The sequence below is a fragment of the Perca flavescens genome, chromosome 10 (assembly GCF_004354835.1).
Source record: "Perca flavescens isolate YP-PL-M2 chromosome 10, PFLA_1.0, whole genome shotgun sequence".
In the NCBI taxonomy this organism is placed as follows: Eukaryota; Metazoa; Chordata; class Actinopteri; order Perciformes; family Percidae; genus Perca; species Perca flavescens.
The window spans coordinates 33,086,793-33,111,419 of NC_041340.1; the positions used below are offsets into that span (position 1 = coordinate 33,086,793).

The following is a 24,627-nucleotide window of genomic DNA, read 5'->3' on the forward strand; positions in this document are numbered from 1 at the left end:
CACACACACACACAAACTTAACAAACACACACATTCCAAACACACACCTTGAGTTTTTATGATGATAATCTTCTGAATATCTGGCAACCTTGTCAATTATTAAATACTGTGTGTGTGTGTGTGTGTGTGTGTGTGTGTGTGTGTGTGTGTGTGTGTGTGTGTGTGTGTGTGTGTGTGTGTGTTGGATGAGTACTAAATCATTTGATCGTGAAAGAGTGATTGTGTGTGCAATACATCTGCATGTGTACGTTGATACTACAGTCCCAATCCCTCCTGCCTCTGTATGACTTGATGCATATTGCTAAATCTATAAATGTAACCAATTAAGTGTGCGGTCGTAAATCTGTGCCACAAACTCATGCAAATGAAGTCTTTAAATCTTTGGATGTGACTTAACTCAACACAAATTACACTTGACACATTTTACAGAGTGCTTATACGCGTGTACGTTGATTTACAGCTGTAGCCACGGTAACGATCCACATCCAGCGTAGAACATCTGACTTCTGACTGCACTTTAGGGTTGCAGAAACTGTAAGAGGGGCGTAGCCACATCAGGGTGTATTCTCTAGGGGTTGACTGCAAAAGCTAGCGTTAAATGATTATGTAAAATAAATATCTGTATTCATATGTGCACAGGAAGTGGGCGGGGCTTTTGCCGGAAAGGACATTTAAAAACTAAATCTAAAGGAAAGAATCTAAACTGAGTCGAACAGTTATAAGGAGCACCTTTTGTACACTGTATGATTTCTAATCCGATTTTTGAAAGTTGGTCCTCCAAGGACATGAGAGATCCTGACACCAGTCTGAGTTAGCAGTGTGTGGATTATCTGTGTTAATTTGACTGAATTAGGCCTGTAACAATTATTACATAATTGTCTATTTTTCTTTTTTTTTTCATTGTTTCTTCGGTTAACTGCGATTAATTGCCAACATTAGCCAAAGTCCTAAGGGGTATGACTCTTGGTGGTAACTGTTTGTTTAAATATGCCAAATTTTAATTACATAAGGGATTATTGATCGGACTGTTTAGCTAAAGCTATGCTAGTTGTTGGCACTTGGCCCTATACACGTTCATAACAAAAATGATGAGGGTGGATACAGTTAGAAAAATGTTTTATGATAATTACGAGGCGTTGTTTACTTCATAGGCTGTGTACCTGTGTTATTACATTATCTGGGTCACATGACAGTGATATATAACCAAAATATGTATCCTGGAATTCATTCACAACTTTAAATTGTTTAAAAAAGTAATAAATATATATATTTTTTTTTATTTGACAAAGACAATTATACAAACCCAATTCCAATGAAGTTGGGATGCTGTGTAAAACGGAAATAAAAACAGAATACAATGATTTGACTTTTTTTTTACCTGTATTCAATTATATTCACTACAAAGACAAGATATTTAATGTTGTTTTTTGGCAAATATTCACTCTTTTTTTTAAGATAATTTTTTCGGGCATTTTAGGCCTTTGTTTCCAAAGGACAGATGAAGACATGAAAGGGGAGAAAGAGGGGGAATGACATGCAGCAAGGGACCGCAGGTCGGAGTCGAACCCGCGGCTGCTGCGTCTAGGAGTAAACATATATATATATATATATATATATATATATATATATATATATATATATATATATATATATATATATATATATATATATGAGCGCCTGCTCTACCAACTGAGCTACCCCAGCCACACAATATTTATTCATTTTGAATTTGATGTCTGCATCACGTTCTAAAAAAGCTGGGACAGGAGCATGTTGTGTTACATAACCTTTCCTTTTAACAACACTCAATAAGCGTTTGGGAATTGGGGACTTATTGTTGGAGCTTTGTAGGTGAAATTCTTTCCCATTCTTGCAGGATGTACGACTTCAGGTGCGCAACAGTCCGGGGTCTCCGTTGCCTTATTTTGCGTTTAATACTGGCCACACATTTTCAATGGGAGACAGGTCTGGTCTCTTTTACTACGAAGCCACGCTGTTGTAACACGTGCAGAATGTGGCTTGGCCTGGTCTTGTTGAAAAAAGCAAGGACATCCCTGAATAAGACGATGCATGGGTGGCAGCATATGTTGCTCCAAAACCTTTCAGCATTAATGGTGCCGTCACAGACGTACAGATGGTGGCTTTTGAACTTTACGCTGATAACAATCTGGATGGTCCTTTTCCTCTTTGGCCCGGAGGACATGAGGTCCGTGATTTCCAAAAACAACAGACCACTGCACACTTTTCCACCCTGCGTCAGTCCATCCAACCCTCAGATGAGCTCGGGCCCAGAGGAGCTGGCTGGTTTCTGGGTGCTGCTGATATATGGCTTTCGCTTTGCATGGTATTTTAACTTGCACTTGTAGATGTAGCAATGAACTGTGTTAACTGACAATGGTTTACAGAAGTGTTCCTGATCCCACATGTAATAACGTTTTTTATAGCAGTGCGACCTGAGGGATCGAAGGTCACGGGCATTCAATGTTGCTTTTTGGCCTTGCCGCTTACATGCAGAGATTTCTCCAGATTCTCTGGATCGTTTGATGATATTATGGACTGTAGATGATGAAATCCCTAAATTCCTTGCAATTGTGCATTGAAAAACATTGTTCTTAAACTGTTGGACTTGCTCACGCAGTTGTTCACAAAGTGGTAAACCTGGCCCCATCCTTGCTTGTGAATGACTGAGCCTTTTTGGTATGCTCCTTTTATACCCAATCATGACCAATTAACCCATTCACCTGTGGAATGTTCCTAACAGATGTTTTTTTTTTTTTTTTTTTTTTTAGCATTCCTCAACTTTCCCAGTCTTTTGTTGCCCCTGTCCCAGCTTTTTTGGAACATGTTGCAGGCATCAAATTCAAAATGAGTGAATATTTGCAAAAAAAAACAATAAAATGTATCTGTTTGAACATTTAAATATCTTGTCTTTCAGTGTATTCAATTGAATATAGGTTGAAATTGATTTTCAAATCATTGTATTCTGTATTTATTTACATTTTACACAACGTCCTAACTTCATTGGACTTGTATGTATTGTTGAGAGCGTGCCTATGTTCCCACAGCCCTATATTCCCACATTTCTAAGAGTTTTTTCAAAATTAGGGCCTATGTTCCCACATTTCCTTTTTCATAAATTTGTATCAGATTTCATCCGCCTTTCTCCCAATTTGGTAGCCAATTACACCCACCCTAACCCTAACGTAGGGCCTAATTTTAAGAAAAATCTTAGAAATGTGGGAACATAGGGCTGTGGGAAAATAGGGCCTAATTTTCAGTGGAAAAAAAATTCTTAAAAATGTGGGAACATAGGGCTATGGGACCATTGGGCTGTGGGAACATAGGGCTGACCCTGTATTGTTAATCGCAATTATTTCTGAGACAATTAATTGTACAGCAAAATTGGGAATTGTTACAGCTTTAAGAGACAAGAGATAGACTTTGTTAATCCCACACTGGGGAAATTCCTTTGCTAGACTGAGCCAGATAGTGTTAATAGGGTGCCAGGGAAATAATTTGTGTTTGATTTTGTTTAGACTGCATTATCTGTTCATATTCAAATAATGCCTTGTGCACTGGTTATTTCCAGTATTGCTTAATAAAAAACCAAGAGGAAAATGATAATGTGAGATTGAGGAGGTATATCTTTTGGCCAGATGACAGATCCAAGGGGGCTTTATTGCTGCAGGGTAGAGCTGAAATTAAGAGGGAAAGCGCCTGAAGGCTTCAGTTAAAACGGAGCACATCTATCTGTGCCTCAGACGATAAGAGGGGGGGAAACGAAGTCAGAGGACCAAAAGGACAGAGATAAAAGACAGAAGAGACGGAACAGAAAGGGGGGGAGGATGGGCGGTGGAAGGAGGGAAGTCCATTTGGGAAAGCTGCTTGTCATTTTCCGTCCTGACCTCTAGATCTCACCAGCTCTTACTTGTCTTCCATCTCCGACTTGTTTTCTGTTCGTTCCGGCTGACCGGGTCTCACCCTGACATCGCAACACCCTCTTTCTTCTTTTCTCTCTCTCTCTTCCTTTATTTCTCTGACTCTCTACTGTCACGTCTCTCCCACACTCTTGAGAAATAAATCCGTAAAAATAACCAAAAAAAACTTTACGCATAATTAAAAAAAGGAAATTATGTGTATAGCTACAGTTAAAATACAGAACATTTTGTTAGGCCTATATAAAATTCTGTCATACAAAGCTGCTCGGTTAGTAAAGTGCTGAAAACATTAAAATTAACTTCAAAAACATCGTAAAAAGCGTCCAAAAGGTCAAAAACAAGGTGACAAAAATGTCAAAAGTGTCACAAAAGGTCGGAAAAAAGCAACAACTTCGAAAAAAAAAATTCAAAAATGGAGATAAAAGTAATAATGTGGACTTCTTTAATCCCCCAAAACAAACCTCTGTGGCTGAACAAAAAGCTGTCGGAGCACAAACTATACAATTCAACCTAAAAAACTTTAAAAAAAAATTGAATATACCTTTGAATCACGTTCCATAGACAATTTCTGTTAAAATATACAGTCATGCAACTGTTTATACACAGATATTTATTAGAGTGCACTTTTTCTTCAGTTATTGCTCTATCTTTATTTCAGTTTCATGCAATGTATCCGGCAATGCAATAGAAAAAGGCAAACATTTGGTTGAAAAAGTGAAATTAAAACAAAGGAATTTCATTTGTCTGTCATTTGATCTTTTCTTTCAGTTGTTCAATTACAGCTCCTAATACACTAACTTACCTTTTCATTATTGTCACTCTCTCCGTTTATGCCTTTGACATACATAAAGTATAACATTTTCTGTATGTATCTCATTTTATTCTCTTGCACTGTTGCACCCTCCAACTCGTTCATGGAAGACAAGACGCGCACACACTTTCTCAATTTCATATTCAGTGTTTTATTGCCTTGAAGGTAGGGAACAATATTACTGAAGAAACAAAACAATCTCCCTGTCACTCGCGCTCTTTTTTTCTATCTAATTTTTTTTCTCCTGTCACTCTTTCTCCCTGGCCAAGCATGTTTTCTTTATAAAGAATCGCCTATAAAGTTTTTTTGATGATCGTTCATGTTTTGCTTCCTAACCTATTTGAGTTTCTAACCTTGTTCTCTGTTTTCATCAATGTTCCTTGCCCCTGCAATTTAAAGCGGAGTTGCATTTGGAGACGTTCCACTCTATAATGGCCTCCAGTATGTACTGTATATCACTACATTCTCAATATTTCTGTCTGTTTTTCTTTCCTTACAGTGGATGGATGCATAGACTGGTCGGTGGATCTGAAGGAGTACCATGTTCTGGCTGGGGAACCCGTTCGGGTGAAATGTGCCTTGTTCTATAGCTACATCCGAACCAACTACACCATGGCAACCAACGCCAAGCTGCGCCTCATCTGGTACAAGAACAAAGGAGATGCTGAGGTAAGATCACTTGGAATAATAGCAGATATGATAGGTGGGTATGGAAGTCCAACGATAAAGTGAAAATAATCAATCAAATTTAATTTGTCTTATGTGGTTCTTACATTTTTTTGTTTGTATTATAATTAAATAATTAGAATTAAAAGTCATCATAATCATTTATAATTAAAATGTTTTTTGGTTTGTCTTATTTCAAACCATAACAATGCCATATTGTCCTCACCCAGAAAACGACCGTATAGGTTGAATTGTGCAAGCGACTTATAACGACCCATACTGATGTACTTAACTTAGGTACGTAAATTACAACAAATGTACTTATTTTAACCCAAACCATGACTTTTTCCCAAACGTAGCCAAGTCCAACATGCGCCAGTCACGGGAAAATAAGTTTTTCTTGAAACCCAGAAAACGACCCTATAGGTTGATTGTGCAAGCAGCTTATGATGACCCATATTTTGTAGTTTGTTATTAGGCAGCGACCTCTAGTAGCCGTATTAATTATCATAGAGCAAACGAGGAAATGAAGTGGCAAAGTACAAGAGCGCCAAATTCCACATAAGAGGCAGGTTGGGTTGGTTAATGTGTTAAACAACAACAGGACAAAAGGAGGCAATACAAAAATCTATTGACAACCAGCAAACTGCAGGCAGCTGATAGAACCTTCACCCCACCAGACACACACACACACACGATACTAAGGCCCACCAGGTGTGTGATTTGACATGCCAAATCACTATTGGTCAAAAGATGAATGACTAGTCCAGCTGAGCAGGCATCAAATATGCCTTTCCAGTTCAATAAACCAAGTACTGCCATCTGACTCACACATCACAAGACAATGTTACAATGAATTCAATCATACCAAAGCATTGTATGGCTCAAGACTATGGCAATATAGTATTCACTAAATATCACCCAGGCAGAAAGCACAACAGTAATTCTGAAACGTGATTGACTGAAGATAAAACAATGCCATCACACAACACAGCTGAGTGCAGGTTGCAAAAATAATAGTCAGCTGCAACTTCACAAACCACAAAAGCCAACATATACTGCACTTGACAACCAAGTCTCACACAGGTCTATAGCAGCATCACAAAATAATGATGCAATTCACCTCTGATATGCATGGCATTTCAATAAACTAAACAGAATATGTACGTTATCTGGTCACACGGTCACAACAGGTTATATAAGCCTACTCAATTTACAGATAGCATAATAGCTCTTACCTTTAGAAGTTCTTCTTTCTTGTATTTTTCTTTGCAAAGTCGCAGCTCAAATCCTCAAAGTCTCGCTAAACCCTACTACAAATGCGTTGCTGTGTGTTGGTAGCACTTTACAGGCAACGCAATAAATGTCTCCCGTGGTACAGTTTCACCATTGTGAAGGTGTCGGGTCAGTGCCTCATTAGTGAGAGAGCGCGTCTTTCCGCTGCCAACCTCGTTCCCCCCTCCGAGATGCTGGATATTTAGCCGCCCGATTCTGAAAGGCTAATAGGGGAAAGTGGGGTGAGTTGTGGCAGTTTTTACTCAAAGTGACTTTAACGTGAAGCTATGACAGTAATGCCTTCAACTTAAGGATGTACATATATTTCAGGATGTGGTGCATCCCTGAGAACAATAACTTTGGATCTGAAATAAATTGTTTCAGAAATATTGCTTTTGGGGAAAAAAGTGGTCTCGTGGCACAACTTGCCCCTGATGCGGGGTAAGTTGTGCCTTTGGGGGAATACGTTGGGGTAATACGTTGGGGTAAACTGTGCCAGTGATGCGGGGTAAGTTGTGTCTTTGGGGGAATACAATGGGGTAAACTGTGCCAGTGATTTCTGAAGTAAAACAGAACATTTTAATGTTATGAACTGTAATGCTATATGAAAGCAAGACAAATGCAATACAAAATTACGCATTTAAGGTTTATTTAGATATTGTGACCCTATTAAACTGTTGGAATAAGTCATATTTTGTAGTTTGGGAAAACACAAAAAAACTTAAATACACAATATGTGATATTTGTGAATCATTTCAGGCAAAAAGGCTTTGGCAATAGATGCCTGTTTACATACATATAATGCTGTCTGTCAATTATGTAACCTATAAGAATAAAGTGACTAGGCTAATTTCTAAACATCCTATTGTGACTTAGGCAACTTAAAAACTTAATAAAACTTCTCTTTAATAACATAGTGCAAACTCAAAACTGAAATCACTGTTAGCTAAATTAAACAAATGGCAGGTAGGCCTAAATCAAACACTGACAAGGCATGCCCATCTCCTCACTTCTCCAGATTATCCCCTGTCAGTATGTAGGTCTAGGTGGTCTGGATCTGGCCCACTACTTAACATCCCACTTGTCAATGCTGCAGGGGAATATACACTTCTGCTCCCTTCTGGCTGTACCACCAAGTTTTTGGGGTGTGGGTAGTTTCTTGAGCACATCACCTCTAGGGATGACCCCTTCATCACTGGCACAACTTAACCCAGGCCCTTTGGCACAAATCACCCCAGACCCACAAGTTTGAAAAACTAGCATGATCCAGCAGTTAAGAGCTAACATCATGCTAACTCTATAGACTCATTGGGTAGCCTGCTAAAGCACTAAAACATGTGTGAAATGTTTTCAAACTTGTCTATAATTGTTCGGACACTACAATCAAAAAACCTTAATCATAGACATTTTACTTTGAAAGGAAAAAAACAGTTTTTTGAGCTAAAATATGCTTACTTCTCATGCCATGTGTCTCCCTTCTTTGGAGGATGAGTAAAATGGATGGCTTTTCAAAATGATGTGGTCACATGACCAATTTATTCTATGGTTTTCCAAAAACAAGGGGTGGCACTACTTCCCCCCTCTGGCACAAATCACCCCACTCTCCCCTATCCTTTTTTAGTGTAATTTCCTCCCGGACGGTCTCTGTAATCGGTCCCCATAGTGCAGGGTCTTCAGAGATGATGGTACCTAATGCTGGTGACGGGCCTCATCTCTGTCTTTCTCCACAACAACTTCGCTAGAGTTAACGTTAGCTACCGTTAGCTGTGGCTGAGCGTAGCTGGTAGAAGGCAGCGATTCTTCCAAGCTAACATTGGCTAGCTCCTCGACATCCTACTCTTCATCATTCCCAGCTCTTTTAAAAAAGCTATTTATTTGCTTCTTTCGCTTTCTTTTCCACACTCGTTCTTAGAAAACTGATCTTGAATCAGTATGATCTAAACAACCTGCTCTATGCCCACCCAGCTTTACCATTAGCCAATCTACACAGTGCATGCGGCCTTCTCCCAATCATTACCTGTCCAGTCATCCAACTGACATATAAAACACACAACAACGAGGCTTCATTTTTTATAAACAACTTTTATTTTATTCTGATTGGATAAATTTCAAGACTTCGCTTGGGCCCCATGTGCGCATGGGGCCCTTGGCCCGTGCCCATAATGCCCATTGGATAATCCAATGGAATACATTTGGTCCCCATCGGGGGATAAAAATAATTCAGCAGAGGCAGGACTATATAGACCAGAAATCCCACGCACCCTGCCTATGTTAATACCAGAGAGAGAGTTAACGGACTTTACATCTCTCTACTTAAAACACTAATATCTAAATGACGGTCATAATTTCAGTCATTATTTTTGTATGGCTTCAATATTGTATTTTGTATTCTGTCCTTTAGGAGCCTATCATCTTCTCAGGTCATAGACTGAGTAAAGAAGATGACTCCATCTGGTTCAGATCTGCTGAAATGGAAGACAATGGCTTTTACACCTGTGTACTAAGGTAACCCGCGCATGCGCACACCCACACACACACGCGCACGCACACACACACACACACACACACACACACACACACACACACACACACACACACACACACACACACACACACACACACTTACAACAATAACTTGACACTGTTATGAGTCAACCCAAAAAAAAAGTAGAATTATCAAAAACGGGTTTGGGGTACAGCCCTGATTCTCCAAGGCAAAGCACAATTTTGGATTATTTCTGGTTGAGCTGGATGAATAGTTGATAAGCCTTTATGAACATCATATAGATACTGCCTCTCTCCCCACATGGGACCTAGGTCAAAGTAAACTGTGCAAAACATAGACTTTATTTTTGAAGTTTCACTTTTAGCCACAGCACATTTGCTTCATAAGACTAAACAACCTCGGCAAAGATTTTTACCAGCGAGCACACAAAATATTTTTGGGCCGACTGACATGCAGCAGTGCTCTTGAAGTTGCCTCGGTATTGTTGATTTCATCACATGGGAACAACTTTGGAATAGATTTCTTCTTCTGTCTGTACCCAGGTGGCCCATTTACATTGCGTTGGCAAATAGCAGCACTGTTTTTGGTGTTTTGGATAAAAGTAATGGTTATTTGAAACCTCTCGGTATCCATTTTGAGAGAAAAATGCCCCCTGCCCCTAGGTAATCAATATTCATATCATTTCAAAACACAGATGAATGGTGTTTCAAAAATAATACTATTTTATTATTGTGAGACATTCACTATTACAATTTGATATGTATTTGGATTCCTAGTATACAGATTAGTCAGTCAGTAGCACAAAAACTCTTTCGGCATTACTTAATTACATTTGTTGAGGTCTGGTCGGAATCTCACAACGTGTGTGTCTGCATATTTTCCCTGCTAGGTATGGGGAATGCTGCCAGTTTAATAAATTGAATATTTACAATATGGCTGTTGACAATACAGCAACATTTGGCCTGAGTCCTACGTGGCCCATTAGGGATGTGTGTGTATACATTTGTTTGATAGTACAGTGGTGGTGGTGAGGTATCAAGTTGTGTACCAGTTGGCTTTGTAGCCCAGAACAAGGCTTACATTGTTTACCTGCAGTCGGTCCTCTAGTGGCTGGAGTAATTGGTAGGGTGGTGGATGGGTCAGACATACACAGGACTTTCACCCGGGAGAGTGGGGTTCAAGTCCTTTTTGAAACTAAAAGTAAATTGCAAGTTGTTGTTGTTTTTTTCTTAACAAACATCAGGTTCAGTGTCACATGTGTAACTGGAAGTGAAGTAACGTCTGATTTTAAAGTGCTCATATTATGCTTTTTGGCTTTTCCCCTTTCCTTTATTGTGTTATATATCTTTTTTGTGCACGTTATAGGTTTACAAACTGAAAAAGCCCAAAGTCCCCCCCAAAGGGACTTACCATCTCCAACAGAAAACACTGTTCACCAACTGCTCCAAACAGCTCTATTGTAGTCCAGCCTTTACTTCAGAGACAAACGTGGTCACTTTGGAACACACGTTATAATGCTCGCCTAGCTGCTAGCGTGTCACGCCCTCATACTCTGCTCCTGCCTGGCTATTAGTCCTTACATAGCTACTGTGCATGTGCGACTCCTAAAAAAGATGGAATTGAAGTGAAATGCCTCACTCTGTAGCTAAAACAGAGAGCTCAACACACAGGGTGAAAAAAGGAGTTGCAGCAGTGTGCACTACAACTAAAATATGGTGTTTTTTGAAAATTAAACATAAACCTATTCTGATATATACAATTACAATTATGAACCTGAAAATGAGAATAATATTAGAACTTTAACTCAAACCACGATCATTTTCTAAACATAACCAAGTAGTTTTTGTGCCTAAACATAACCAGACCAACCATTTCACAACGTTAAAATCGCAACCTTTACGTTAAAATCCGTGACCGATCTTCTCTGGTTTAGATATGCCGTTGTGTTTCCCTGCCAACGCTAGGGGGCGCTAATTTATGAAACACCCCTGTGGGCCAGAATATCAGTTTAGGTTCACAATAAATTTTGGCCCGCCTAGTTGTGCGCAAAACCCCAAAAGACGGGAAACTGTATTTCAACTGATTTTACGCTACACTCAAAGCAGAATTTGGCAGATTTACCAACTTTGAGACTCAGAAATACTGCACAGAAGCAGAGAGTTTTCATATTCAGGCTGTGAAACAGGTTGCTGTGAGTCGGCCGTGTGGTAGCCTGCTTTTAAAAATGTAACAATAATGTTCTGCTTGATTTGCAATACTCTATGATGGCTAAGGAGCTTTTTTTGCAGACTTTTTTAGGGCTTTATGTCAACAAAAATGTGACAGACGTTTCGGAGAAAGCATGAAAAATGATAAATTTGACCAAAAAAAGCCACACGCAGTAACGCAGTCAAAGTATTATTAAAAAGAATGTGATTCTCATTTCCCAGGGTGGCCCTTAGTGAAACAGAGTTTGACACCCCTGCTGTAGACGCTTTCGTTTTGGTTTTGGTAGCTCTCCCGATGCTGCATCATAAATCCTCATCTCCCCCTCTCTACTTGATCCTTGTTTGTTCACCACCTTCCCTGTCTTCGCTGTCCCTTCACCAGCTGCCTCCATCTTCTACACCTCTTTCTCCTCCATCTCCTGTTCTTCTTTAACTTCTTGCTTCTGTTCCATCTCCCTCCCTTCGCCCTCTTCTCTCTCTCTCTCTCTCTCTTCCACTCCTCCTGATCTTATCTGCAACCGATTCTCTTTATCTCGCCTCATCACACTCCCCCTCAGCCTCCCCCACCTCTGCTCTCCTCCCACCTCCTTTTCCTGCCAGAGCTTGACACCTATCCTCCTTAATAAGCTATCTCTCCCTCTCTCTCTTTCTCTCCCTCTCTCTCTCAATCTCTCTCTCTCTCTCTCTCTCTCTCTTTCTGTCTTCCCCTCGCTCTCTCAGCATGACAACCTAATTAGGGCTTGGTGTCTGTCATTGTCTCAGGGTCTCTTATTAATGCATATGCATGCACACACACACACACACACACACACACACACACACACACACACACACACACACACACATATGCACACACACATATGCACAACACCTCCTATCCTAGTTGGGAGCCACCAACTGGGTCATATGTTATTACTAGAAGGTTGTATCGAGGGAAAGCCAATTGGAGAATGTCTTTAACTGTATTTGTTGCCCTTCTGATCTGTATCTGCGATAACGAAACCTTCATATTTTGCCTTTTTTATATACGCCCACTGCCAGCGCCCTGAGATAAAAGCTACTTTCCTTTACTTTCTTATTTCCACCCGATACTCAGTTCTAACTGACATGAGGCCAGGTCGTGTTCATACAGGCACAATCAAAACAGATGAATCTCAGTTGCAGCCATAACCTGCCTCAGATACAATATGTGTAATATAAAAGAGGTTACCGTGTGTGGATAGATACTTCATTTATCTCCATGCTGCAAAGGGGTTCAACAATGAATCTTCTCTCCAATAGGCCAACTTTTCAGAAATTGGTGTGATGTTTTACCTTCACACCCATACTGCTTACACATTGTACAAATCACTATATCAATGGTTTTCCTTGGTAACGGTCTAAACAGTGGATTTTTGGAGAAACAAGGGAAAGAATATACACAAAGGATATATTGGACAGTGGAACAATTATAGAACTATTATATAGCTATGATCTAGTCACAGCCCTGGATTTTTCTTTTTTTGTATTTCAAATATTTTTATTTATACACACAGTATATTGATGCCATTTTTTAGACATAATTATGAAAATGATATTCATACATTCTATGGACTGTATTAATTATGGATGAAGAGCCAAATGAAGCTCAAAGTGTGCGGCTCCCGGTGGCGCCTGCCGCCGGCATTTTGGCAGTGCCTGATTTTAGCTATTCCAACAGTAATAACTGTAACAAGCATAGTGTGCGCGCTGTGCACGAGCCTAGTAGATATTACTAATGTGTTAAAATAGCAATGAAATGCTGCGTTATTAACGATAGACCAGGTTTTTGTTGGTCAATGGTGCGATCACTTTCCGCTGCCTCAAGATAGCAATACGCCAAGAACGCACCTGAACACACCTCCCTGTACCTGAACACACCTCCCTGTAAGACCATCACGCCCATGGGCGCAGGTGCTTTTGCTATTTAAATGACGTGGCCGCTGGATGAATTGACAACTGGTCTGTAACTGGAGGTGGTCTCAGTCCGGATCAAACTAAACCATGGTCCGGTTAATTTCTAGCGTGAAAGCATTTTTTGGATGGTTCGGACTTACCGACTACATACGGGAAGCTCTGACTGGCTATCGTCGTGTTATAAGAGAAGCGTAGCTCCTTTAAGGAATAGCTCAGTGCTTAGTGTGTACGTAATGAGAGAGAGTGGCGGTGGATGAGCTCAGAGCAAACCGCTGTCGGCTATCAGAGCAGAGAATAAATCAGCAGTTTACTTAAGTGGTCAACATACCAAAATAATCTGCACATTTCTTGAATCTTGAAAAACATCAAATGTACTATTCCTAGCGGCCTCTACTGCAGTTTTGTCGACTGAAAATGATATTGGTTGGATATCCTTTTCATTTTGGATGTTGATATGTACAATTGACATCCTCTAACATGAGCTACTGCTGTGTTTCTCCGACGACAGTGCTTTTAGTTATATGTTAGGTTTGGATAGGTTGACAGATTTTCTGAAAGCCTCCCTGTGTTTCTATCTTATTTAATTTAAACGTGACTGAAATGCCAACATCTTTGAAATGGCTAGAATTGATATTTTTAAAATAATGTATCAAATGACAATGTGAAAGGGGTCGTTGGTAGTTATGAAACTACAGAGAATTTTCACCAGAATCTGCAGCTCCCCATAGAATTTACTGAGCTTTATAGTGAGTTTCAGCTCATTGTTAAACTGTCAGACTCACAAGTTTTGGATAACACAGAATTGCATGGAAGAGGACAGATAATGATAATCAAGCAGGTATAATCTAATGATTTTGTGGTATTATCTTCTATTGAATACATGTGATGACTACCTGTTAAACCATTCTAGCTTGTTTATGGTTGTAGCTGTAAAGAAATAGTTTTGCATCTTCTTTTAATGGTTTGTGGTGTAATGAAATGCTGCAGGGCATATTACTGCCCCCCATCCTCTGAAGTTTATAATGCTTCATTTCATATGGACTGCTGCGATTTGTCTTTTACCCGTTTCTTTTCAAAACACATCCCTGGTGTCTAGTGGAGCGTGTGGGTTTATATGAACTTGAAAGGGGGGACAACCTGGAGACACTGTTATAAACCGAAGGTGAACAAGCAAAGGTGGAGTGGCATTCTCTCTCAGGAGACCATAACTTGATAATAAAAAGAATTCAGAGACGCAGGATACCGTGAAAGAGAGATGTGCACTGGGAGAAGGAGAAAGAAATGAAAGCAGGTGGGTGGCAAAGAGAGAGAAAGAGGAGAGGGTAAAGAGAGTCAAGGAGAAAGTTAGTTAAATTGGAGGGATGGGGGAGAATGGATAAATTGATGGAGAGAAAAACAGAGGGAAGCTGATAGAGAGAGAAACAGGGGAGGGTAGAGAGAGAGATGGAGGAATGAGTGCAGGAGAAAAGAAAACCAAAAATCCATTTTCTCTGCAGGTACATGTATAAGGACCTCAGTAGGGGGAGAAGGCATGCTGTGACTGCCCAAGACCTATACACCCACTATGATTAGATATGACACCAGCGTGACACACACACACACACACACACACACACACACACACACACACCACTTAGAGGGAAATTGACACACAGTAAGAGGTCTCAGTTTACTTTGGAGGCTGTGACACTGCGAGAAAGACTTTGCACCAAACCTCCATCCTGCAAAAGTCGACTATCTGTGAAAGACGGGCAGAAAGAGATACAAAAAGAAGTGGGCGCACACACACACACAAACATACACTCACACACACAGACACTTACACACACGAACACACACACACAGAGGACGAAGAATTCGAAAGACAGAGGACAAACCGATTGAGAAAAGGACTCAGAGAACAAAATAATGAGTGTTTGATAGTGAACAAGGTAGCGTGAGATGAGAGATTTCATGCCTCTGGCTTTGCCCGCTCTTCACTTCGCATTAGATGGAAATGTAACATGTTCTCTGTGTGGGAAAATGCCTGACGAGCTGGCTGAAAAGCTGGCTGGCTGACTGGGTCGGTTAGTGGTTGTTTCATTTGGAGACATCTTGGCTGGACTATTGGCTTGGAAGGGTCGGTGACTGCTTGGTTTGGTGGCAGGCAGATTGGCGAGCTGACTTGTTGGTGGAATGACAGTTTTATTGGATGTTTGACTGCATGGTTGACGACTTGATTGGTTGTTAGGCTGGCTGGTTTCACCAGCCAACTCATTAGCTGACTGGTTAGTGTTAGGCTGGGCAAACAGGGTACTCAGACACGCTGTCAAAGTCTAAAAGGGGATTTATTGTACAACAGCAGTACAATTATCCAGTTTCCAAGAACACAGAGCAAAGGCAGAGTCAAAAACAGGCAGCGGTCAAAAGGTACATCTGGCGACAGTATCCAAAAAAAATAAATAATAATAAACTTTATTTCTATAGCACTTTTCTTAACAAAGTTACAAAGTGCTTCGTACATCCAACCGTGTCCCTTAGAACTTATGTTTTAAAGGTTCAATGTGTAGGACTTTCTCCCATCTAGCGTTGAGATCATATATCGCAATCAACTCTCTCGCGCCACGCATTTCAAAGTACGTATTACAGCTACGGTAGCCTTCACGCTTCAAAAAGCCGGTCTCTTGCTCTTTTTAATATCCTTTTTCTTTTTCTGGGCGAAGAAGAAGACTCCTGTTCCTGAAATTTGGATTTTGAATATGTGTGGTCCTCCATGGAAAATTTCAAGCCAAAAGGAATACTTGGAATTGGTGGTGGTGGAAAATATTCATGAAAAAGAAACACAGATTTTGATAATGAACGACTAAATACGTTACACACTGGACCTTTTAAGTAATATTAATTTGTCTTCCCAATTACCTTGTGGTGTGAAAATATTTTTTTGAACGAAGGGATTGCTACATTTTAGTACTCAATGCAAGTCATTGGTCACCGATGTTGGAGTTTGACACCGGAGATCAGAGTCCTTGATGCAGTAAAAAGAAGATTTTGTCTTACTTTCACACATTAAACCAAGACCATGACCATTCCCTAATTTAAACCAACTGCTGTGTGTGCCTAATTCAATCATGCTTTATTTGCTACGAGCAGATATTGTATTGCAAGACTGGATATTGTAGGACAACAAATGAAATGTGATGTCAGCATTATATGAACATAATTTCACGGAGACAGGGTTGAACTATCTGGTCGTAAAGGGGCGTATGCTGACATTTTTCTGACAGGCGACTTTTTGCGGGCGTATGACTAATGACTGTCCTTTCTTTTGAAGAACGGCAGCAGTAGATAGACATTGTTAAACCTCTGAACAAAAAACCCTGAGAGAGGAGTTCAGGATGCAGGATCGGGCAAATAAACTGGCTGAATTTACACTGGAGATCATAATATGCATCCTGTCTCTTTTAACTGGGAGTCCTTTAAAGTTACTATACGTAACTTTTAAATGGATCCGATTTCCCATCTGATGTTCGTAAATGACCTGTAACAGCAAACGAGACTAACAGTGACAAGAATGCTATTTTTTTTATGTAGTTTTTATTAATCCGATTTTTTCAGCGAAGTCACAACACTAGAAAAAGCCTGTGTTAGCATACCAGCCAGGTGAAGGGTAGCAGGACATTTCTTTATATAAGCCGAATTGTGTTTTAATTTAATTTTAGAATATGTTGTAGTTATGGCTGATACTAGAGCAGGGCCATCACAGAAAAAAGGAAATTAAACGAAGGACAACTAAAAGCTAAAAGTGACAACAGATGGAAACAATTACAGGATTGTAAATGATTCAAAACCCACCTTGAATTGGCCCTCAGGTATGAAATATGTCTATTTCATTCATAAAATAACATTGCAATGTGCTATGTGGTTGTACATCAGTAGCCTACATTAAATTACACCCCCCCAACATGTAGCGCGGAGGTTTTCCTTTTAGTCCGTGTTTAATGGTTTTCTGTGGAACAAAATGCTGCCGGGCATAATGCTGCCCCCCATCCTCTGAAGTTTATAATGCTTCATTTCCTATGGACTGCTGCGACCTGTCTTTTACCCGTTTACTTACAAAACACTGAAAGAGAGAGGTTTTTTGGCCATGTATGCCATTTAATGAAATGTTGCCTCATTTGCGAGGCCTCACAAAAGAGATAATAGCACACATGTTGATGCTACGAGCCAATGTCTGCACGTCAACACTGAAAACGGATTTTCTGAAAATAGACGGGAAGCCAAAATGCCTAGTAAAAGCTACGTTTTAAAAAAAAATGCCTGTGTACGTGTGGACTAGGCCGTGGTTGCATAAACGTGACCAAACCTTAGCCATAGTGGTAGCTCATCAGAAAAATGCTCATATGGGTCATTTTTAAAGGCACTGACAAAAATCCCCGGTGGTATTGCCAGTAAGATGAACCCACTGTCTGTCTTTGCATTAGAGGATGAGTCTAATCTCTGTGGACACACTTGTACACAAGAAACCACACCCATTGTTGTCACAAGGGTGTTTTCTTCATCAGATTAACAGACTCGGAGCAGGAGATAAAGACAGAGGAGGGGATAAAAAGATGAAGAGAAAGACAGGGTGGAAGACAAACCAGACAACGGCAGTAGGAGAGTAAAATAGAGAGGAGGGCAGAGCAAAATGGGTTTCAGAGAAGGAGAGCGCGGTCATTTGAAGTTTCTTTGGCAGTCCTCTATGACTTGGCAGCCATTGAGTCGGTACCACTCTCTTGCCAATGTGGACCAACACGTGCCAGTGCATGCCAACTTAAGCCTGCTGTCCTGGCCAGTATTTAAATAAAAAAAAAAAAAAAGGCCTTGGCTTTGACGCTTTGATGTTCAAGGGGTTTTAAGTTGCTCTGAAATAGGATCTGACTTGGTTTGCGATATGGAGGAAAGGACTGCGTCGGAGGAGAAAGGAGGGCAGAGGAGTTTGGATGAAAACCAAGCAACCTGTGTGTGAGAGTGGTCTAGTGTAAGAAAGACTTCTCCGTATAACAAAGGTGTTGGTTTGATCCTCACAACATCCACAGCTCCTGTCTAAGGCCGCGATCGGACAGGGAAACCGCCATCCGGCGGTAGATGCTAGATCGGATTCGCATGACGTGTCGATGTCAAAGGACGTGCCTCGTGGCCGCCTTATTCTGCCTCTGATTGGCTTACTTTGGTATTCTTACCCTGACCAATCCCCACTCCCCATGGCTACACCCAACTAGGTCGACCATTGTTGCAGATCCGATTTAGGATCTCCTGTCAATGAAACGGCCCATTTGTGTGACGTCAGTTGTGTTCTTTAACCACCCAAATGTGGCACAAGTAGACTTTATACTTCACTACTACTATTTCCCGTCAGATCGGTTATAGATCTTGACGTTTCAGGCCGCACTTGAAGGTCTGCTTTATTTCATGGAGAAAGGGAGAAAGAAAAGAGACAAGCCGTGAAATCGTCTGTGCTTTGTTGTTTGGCATACATCACAATCAGCTTTTACACAAACTCTTGGGCAGTTCAGCGCTTGTGTTTGCTGCCACAAGAAAGTTGTGGCAGCAAACACAAGCGCTGAACTGCCCAAGAGTTTGATAGAGGCAGTGATGTTTTCCTGTTTCCTGTACGGGACGCTTAAATCCGCCTCAAAACACACTGACAAGTCTGATCGGCAGTTACATGATTGGCCACCGCAGCGTGACGTAGGCTTGCGTTTTTCCAAAAGTTGGGTCGGTCTTAACATTTTGCCGCGTTTATTTGCGTGTCCCCCCTCCGGCAATAACCGCCACAGCCTAAACGCACTACGCACTACCCTACTAAAGACACAGCAAGAATGATTTCACCCCTTGAAGTAGCTTACATTTATATTGTTATGATCCTACTCAGTAATTTATTATTACCCAATAGTATTCTACATCTACATTTATTCATTTGGTAGATGTTTGTGTCCAAAGCAGCGTGAAAAAAGAGGTACAATCTAAGACTTCAATAATTAGTGCTGCAATACTCAAAACTTCCGGCAAATTTGAAATTTGCTCTGCCAAGGGCCCATTCAAGCCCATTTCCAATTTTTCCAAATCGAGGCACCAATCACAAGCCTATGTAAAGTAATCCCCTGCTACCTTTTACCTGGCTGGATACTCTAAAACAGGCTTTTCCAGTGTTACGCCGAAATCTCTAACCCTTCAGAATGTGTAACTGCAGTGCCGTCTACCGGCCGTAAATCATTTTGTGATCATTTTTTCACGGGAAAAGTCGGACCGGGGCAAACGCATTAATAAAAACTAATTAAAAAAAACTGATTAAAAAAAACTTTCTTTTCACTGTAAGTAGCGTTTTCTGTTACGGGTCATTTATGATAATCAGATGAAAAACAACATAGTTTCAGAAACATTTAAAAGTTACATATAGTCACTTGAAGTGTTTATTTTGAAATCCTTTATTTTTGTTCCATAACCTTTCTGTATTAGGTAAACAAACTGGTTGCAGCAATACCAATACCGGCCTGATGGAGCTTCAGTTGGCCATCACTATCACTATCACTACTATATACTCAGTAGATGTATAGAACAGAAAAAGCCTGATTGATAATGTATGTAGATAAAGTCATCATTGTAATCCATAATGTCTGTGGTGTAAACTGTCTGTAGGGACACAGCCAAGATTGTTGCTAATCAGTAGTGACACATATTGATCTGTGTTTCACAGGTTGGGGTTGCTGACCTTACACATGAAGTAATATTAGCACTCAAGTGGAACATACACACACTCAATGCATAAATCTGTCCTTTTTCACGACGCACTTAAACTTGGAAAGTGGAAGAGAGCGTGAATTGTAGCTACACACACACAAACACACACAAACATTAACTTAGAAACATGCATGCACATAGGCACGTTAAACTCAAAATACACACACTTACCCAACATGGAACAAACATTGAGAGTCAGCTAGTTGACACTAGGCTAGTGTGTGTCGCTCAGAGAGAGTGTGTGTGTGTGTGTGTGTGTGTGTGTGTGTGTGTGTGTGTGTGTGTGTGTGTGTGTGCTGTTTGGTTTGTGTGTGTATTCTCTTTAGTAACTATACGTTAGGCCGGCACATACTGGTACTTCGCTAAACGTCAAGCTCCCTTTTGGGGGATAGAAAACAGACGATCTCATAGAAGTCAATGCAATTTGACGTGTGTTTGGATCATCATTTTGACAAATGTATATGGATTTATTTCTTGTTTAAAAAAAACATTTGTTTTATATATGTTTAATTTTTATTTTCTGACCTTGCCTCAGAGATCAGGGTTTTTGGGTGTATTGTTAGTGCAACCAACTACTCAACAACGTTTCGGCATACTTCATTCATTTAAAACGGTTTGTTTAAAGTTAGTTTGGAGCGAGGTTACACTTCCACTGTTGTCGTTCCCCCAGGAAGGGGCATGGTGATATGATACCATCCCTCGGATGACGTATTACCTGCCTAACGTATAATCATCAAAAGACTGGAACTTTAGTGCTTTTGGTGCAGTTTTGTGATATTTATAAAAATCATAAAATGTCTTCAAAAAAGATCTTTAGTAATCTTTATAAAAATGACTTACAGTTGCACCCGCTGCTGTTATGGATGAATGTCTCAAGTAGCTGGGACTTAAAAATAGTAAACGTATTTCTGCCATCCATTAGGCTCGTTAGAGATGAGCCAGGCCTGCGCAGAACCGATCACCATTTGCACCGGTTGCATGTCGGTTAGATTTGTGTCCAACTTGGTCCAACTTGCTCTGACATCACGCACACGGTAACCTCACGAGATTAAGGCGGCCGCAGTTTGTAGAGCCAGGTAACGACCCAGGGCATGATGGGAAACGCCTGGCTCTCAGCTGATCCAACAGCTGACTGGTTCAGAATGGACTCTATGAACACTATGACCTTTTATATAAATGTCATTGTTTTTTAAGACAAACTGATTTAGATGAGACAGATGTAGATTGCTATTTGTCTGATTTAAATGCTTATTCTGTACAGAACGCATGCTGCGTGGCAGATAGTTATGTTTAGAAGTCAGAGAGACTGAATACGTTCAGATTACAGATCATCTACAGTCTGTTGGATATTAACATCAGCAACAGATCGCCTGTAGAGCATTTTAACAGGCTACTCTGTCATAATAAAAACAACTGGAGACTGCATACAAGCTGATATATGGGTCTGATAGCATTTTAATAAATCAGAATCTGACCTAACAGGATGTGTATGTTTCTGAGACCAGTGGTGGAAGAAGTATTCAGATCCTTTACTTAAGTAAAAGTACTAATACCACACTGTAGAAATACTCAAGTCAAATTCCTGCATTGAGTGTATCATCAGGAAAATGTACTTAAAGTATCAAAAGTAAAAGTACTTCATAGCAAGTGTTTAATTGGCTAATCATTTTACCTGTACTTGACTTGTAGGCTGTTATATTGTTGGTTAGTTTAATGAACTGGGTTTTGTGTGCAAAAAAACGTAATTTGTAAAATAACTAAAGCTGTCAGATGAATGTAGTGGAGTGAAAAGGACAATGTTTCTCTCTGAAATGTAGCGGAGTAGAAGTAGAAAGTGGCATGGAAAGAAAAGAGTAGAGTAAAGTACAAGTACAGTACTTGAGTAAATGTATTTGGTTACATTCCACCACTGTCTGTGACGTCGTGTTGGCAACTTGAAACGGCTGTAAACCGTCCGACTCGACCACGGCTTTTTTTGTCACCGCCGGCTGCTGCTGCCGCCTTTATCCTTGAGGTTCGCCGCGGGCTGCAGCCAATCCCAGCTGTCACTGGGGCGAGAAGCGGGGTACACGCTGGACAGGCCATCAGTATGTCACATTCACGCCTACAAGCAATTTTAGAGTTGCCACTTTACCGGACCTTTCAACTGTGGGAGAAAACCACATTCTTGCTGTGAGGCGACAGGGCTAACCACTGCACCACCCCCTGGTGTAGATTACCATTAAAATTCCACTGATAACACTTATATTCGTTGCTGCCATTTGGTGGCAACTGTCTGCATTAAACATCGAACAAAGCTTTGCAAAAGCCCAATTTAAAGAGCCCCTGTTGTGCTTATTTTCCGATTTGTCCCGTCTTTTAGTGTTGTTTTTTGTGTATGTAATAAAAAAACACATTTCTCTCCAAATGGAGCTTTCTTTCCCACGGACTGCACTTTATCTCAACTGCCTGCAACGCCTCGCCAACATTTCTGTTTGAAATCCCTCAACTAGTGATGTCACTTTGACATTCCTCAACTAGTGATGTCACCGATTGAGAAAGCCAGTCCAGTTTTTCATATGTGCTGCCCTGTAGGTGCTGCCAGGGCACTTGAATTGAGTGTTTCAGGCAGAGGAGCTGCAGCAATGGGCAGTATGAGAAACATATGTTTTTGAACATTGAAGCATGTAAACATGTATTCTAGTAGACCCCCAAGAGTACAAATATGATGCTGAAAAGGACCATAATAGGGCCTCTTTAAGACCCCATTGATGTAACATAATTCAACTTGGAGCAATACATGCATCCTTACGTAGAAGCATTTGTGTTCAGATATTTGCAAGCGCAGAAATGTGTGTGTGTGTGTGTGTGTGTGTTTGTGTGTGTGTCTCAGCATGCGCAGGTGTCTGTGCTCTCTCTCTCTCTCTGTCTCTCTCGCTGCCTGTTAGTTAGATTGATAGTCAAATTAATCTGCAGCTCCGTCCAGGTATAAACACGCTGCCTGCTGGCCAGGATACATCCCCCTCTATCAACGCCGTTATTCAACACACCCTCCAGCTGCCTGCCCTGATCATAGGAGGGTAATTGCAGGGAGGATGTGCTTGATTTATTGATGGGGAGGATATGGTGGATTACAGGTTGATTTGGTGATTCATTTACGGCTCATTTTGCATTTTATGTAATTGGAATTGGAATGCTCATTTTTAAGAGGGTGCAAGCCCAAACACACACACACACACACACAATGCACAAACATGAGATATTAACAGTCAGCCAAAGTACTAAGTGCCTCGAGTTGTACTGCAGGAGTGATGCTGCCCTGCTTGAGGACACGTTGGAAGTGATTGTGGCCACAGTAGCAGATGTACAGCATTCCCATCAAATTATGATCAGAGTGCAATGATGAAAAACATCATTATAGCCTCAATACATAGGCTGTCTGTGTGCCAGCGTGATAGCCTCAAATTAGTCCTTTCAACTCGGACGTGAACTTCTGAGACGGAGATTTTAAATTAGGAAGAAATTAGAAAATTAATCCAACTAGTAGACCGGCATGATTTGTAGCAAATACTTAGTTGTGTTCTCTTGAAGCTGTAAATTATAAGTAATTAGCATTTTACAGCTCGTAATGCAATTTTCAGTAGTTTCATTTGCTTGCTTTTCATTTATCAGTCGTGTTGCCAGTTGCAATGAAAGATGTTTTTGCTCACACCTGGCATCTGTTTCAGCATGGTAGCACATTCCTTATTTGTGTTTAAAAGAGGGACTCATAAACACACACACACACACACACACACACACACACATACACACACACACACACACACACATACACAGTAACGGTGAGATCCCAAGTATTATTCATAGTCATAGTCATTCATATTAGCCTGGTCCTACACTGTAAAAAGCAACCTATAGAATCTACTCAATAAATGTGAGGTAACAATTTGCACTCAGTCTGTTTGGGTAGATTTCACCAAATGTTTTGAGTGAAGCATATCTACATTTAAAAGCTGTGATACACTAAAAGAAATTAGGTGAAGTCTACCTAATATTTCTCAATACATTACACAACTGATTACTTATAAAAAGTAAGTAACATTTCCTCTTGATTGTAAGCACTTAATACTTAATAATTGTTATTAATAATTGAACAATATGAGTAATTAATCATTACTTATTCAGGGAAAGTAAACTTTTCTTTAAAAAAATTATTGTCAGACACAGGAGATATTTGATCATGTCAATTTCTTTTAATTAATGAAATGTTCAAAAAAATAAGGAAAGGAGGAGGTACAAAAGAACCCTCTCCACTCTGCATATTCAACTGAAACAAGTTTCTTAAACCCTTCATATGTGGATTTCAGTTTGTTCTTTATACCAAACATGAACAGCTTACATTTTTTTTATATGTTTGAGGAACATATGCAGATATTTGCAAAGCCTTATGGGATTGTTGAAGATAACCAGTCAGTCTGTGCCTGAACAAAAAACAGCATTTTCCACATCTCAACACCGTGTCCCTTTGGTTAAATGAATTGACAGCCTAGT

General features: G+C 40.3%; 1 protein-coding gene across 5 annotated transcripts in view; it reads left to right on the top strand.

Annotated features, from left to right (window-relative positions):
- il1rapl2 (interleukin 1 receptor accessory protein-like 2) overlaps positions 1-24,627 on the top strand; it is a 602,282-nt gene that overhangs the window by 372,568 nt on the left and 205,087 nt on the right. For all 5 annotated transcript variants that reach the window (XM_028589415.1, XM_028589418.1, XM_028589417.1 and 2 more), the window contains exons 3-4: positions 5,249-5,418; positions 9,092-9,195. In XM_028589415.1, the coding sequence (XP_028445216.1) occupies positions 5,249-5,418; positions 9,092-9,195 (274 nt within the window). The remainder of the gene's footprint in view (positions 1-5,248; positions 5,419-9,091; positions 9,196-24,627) is intronic.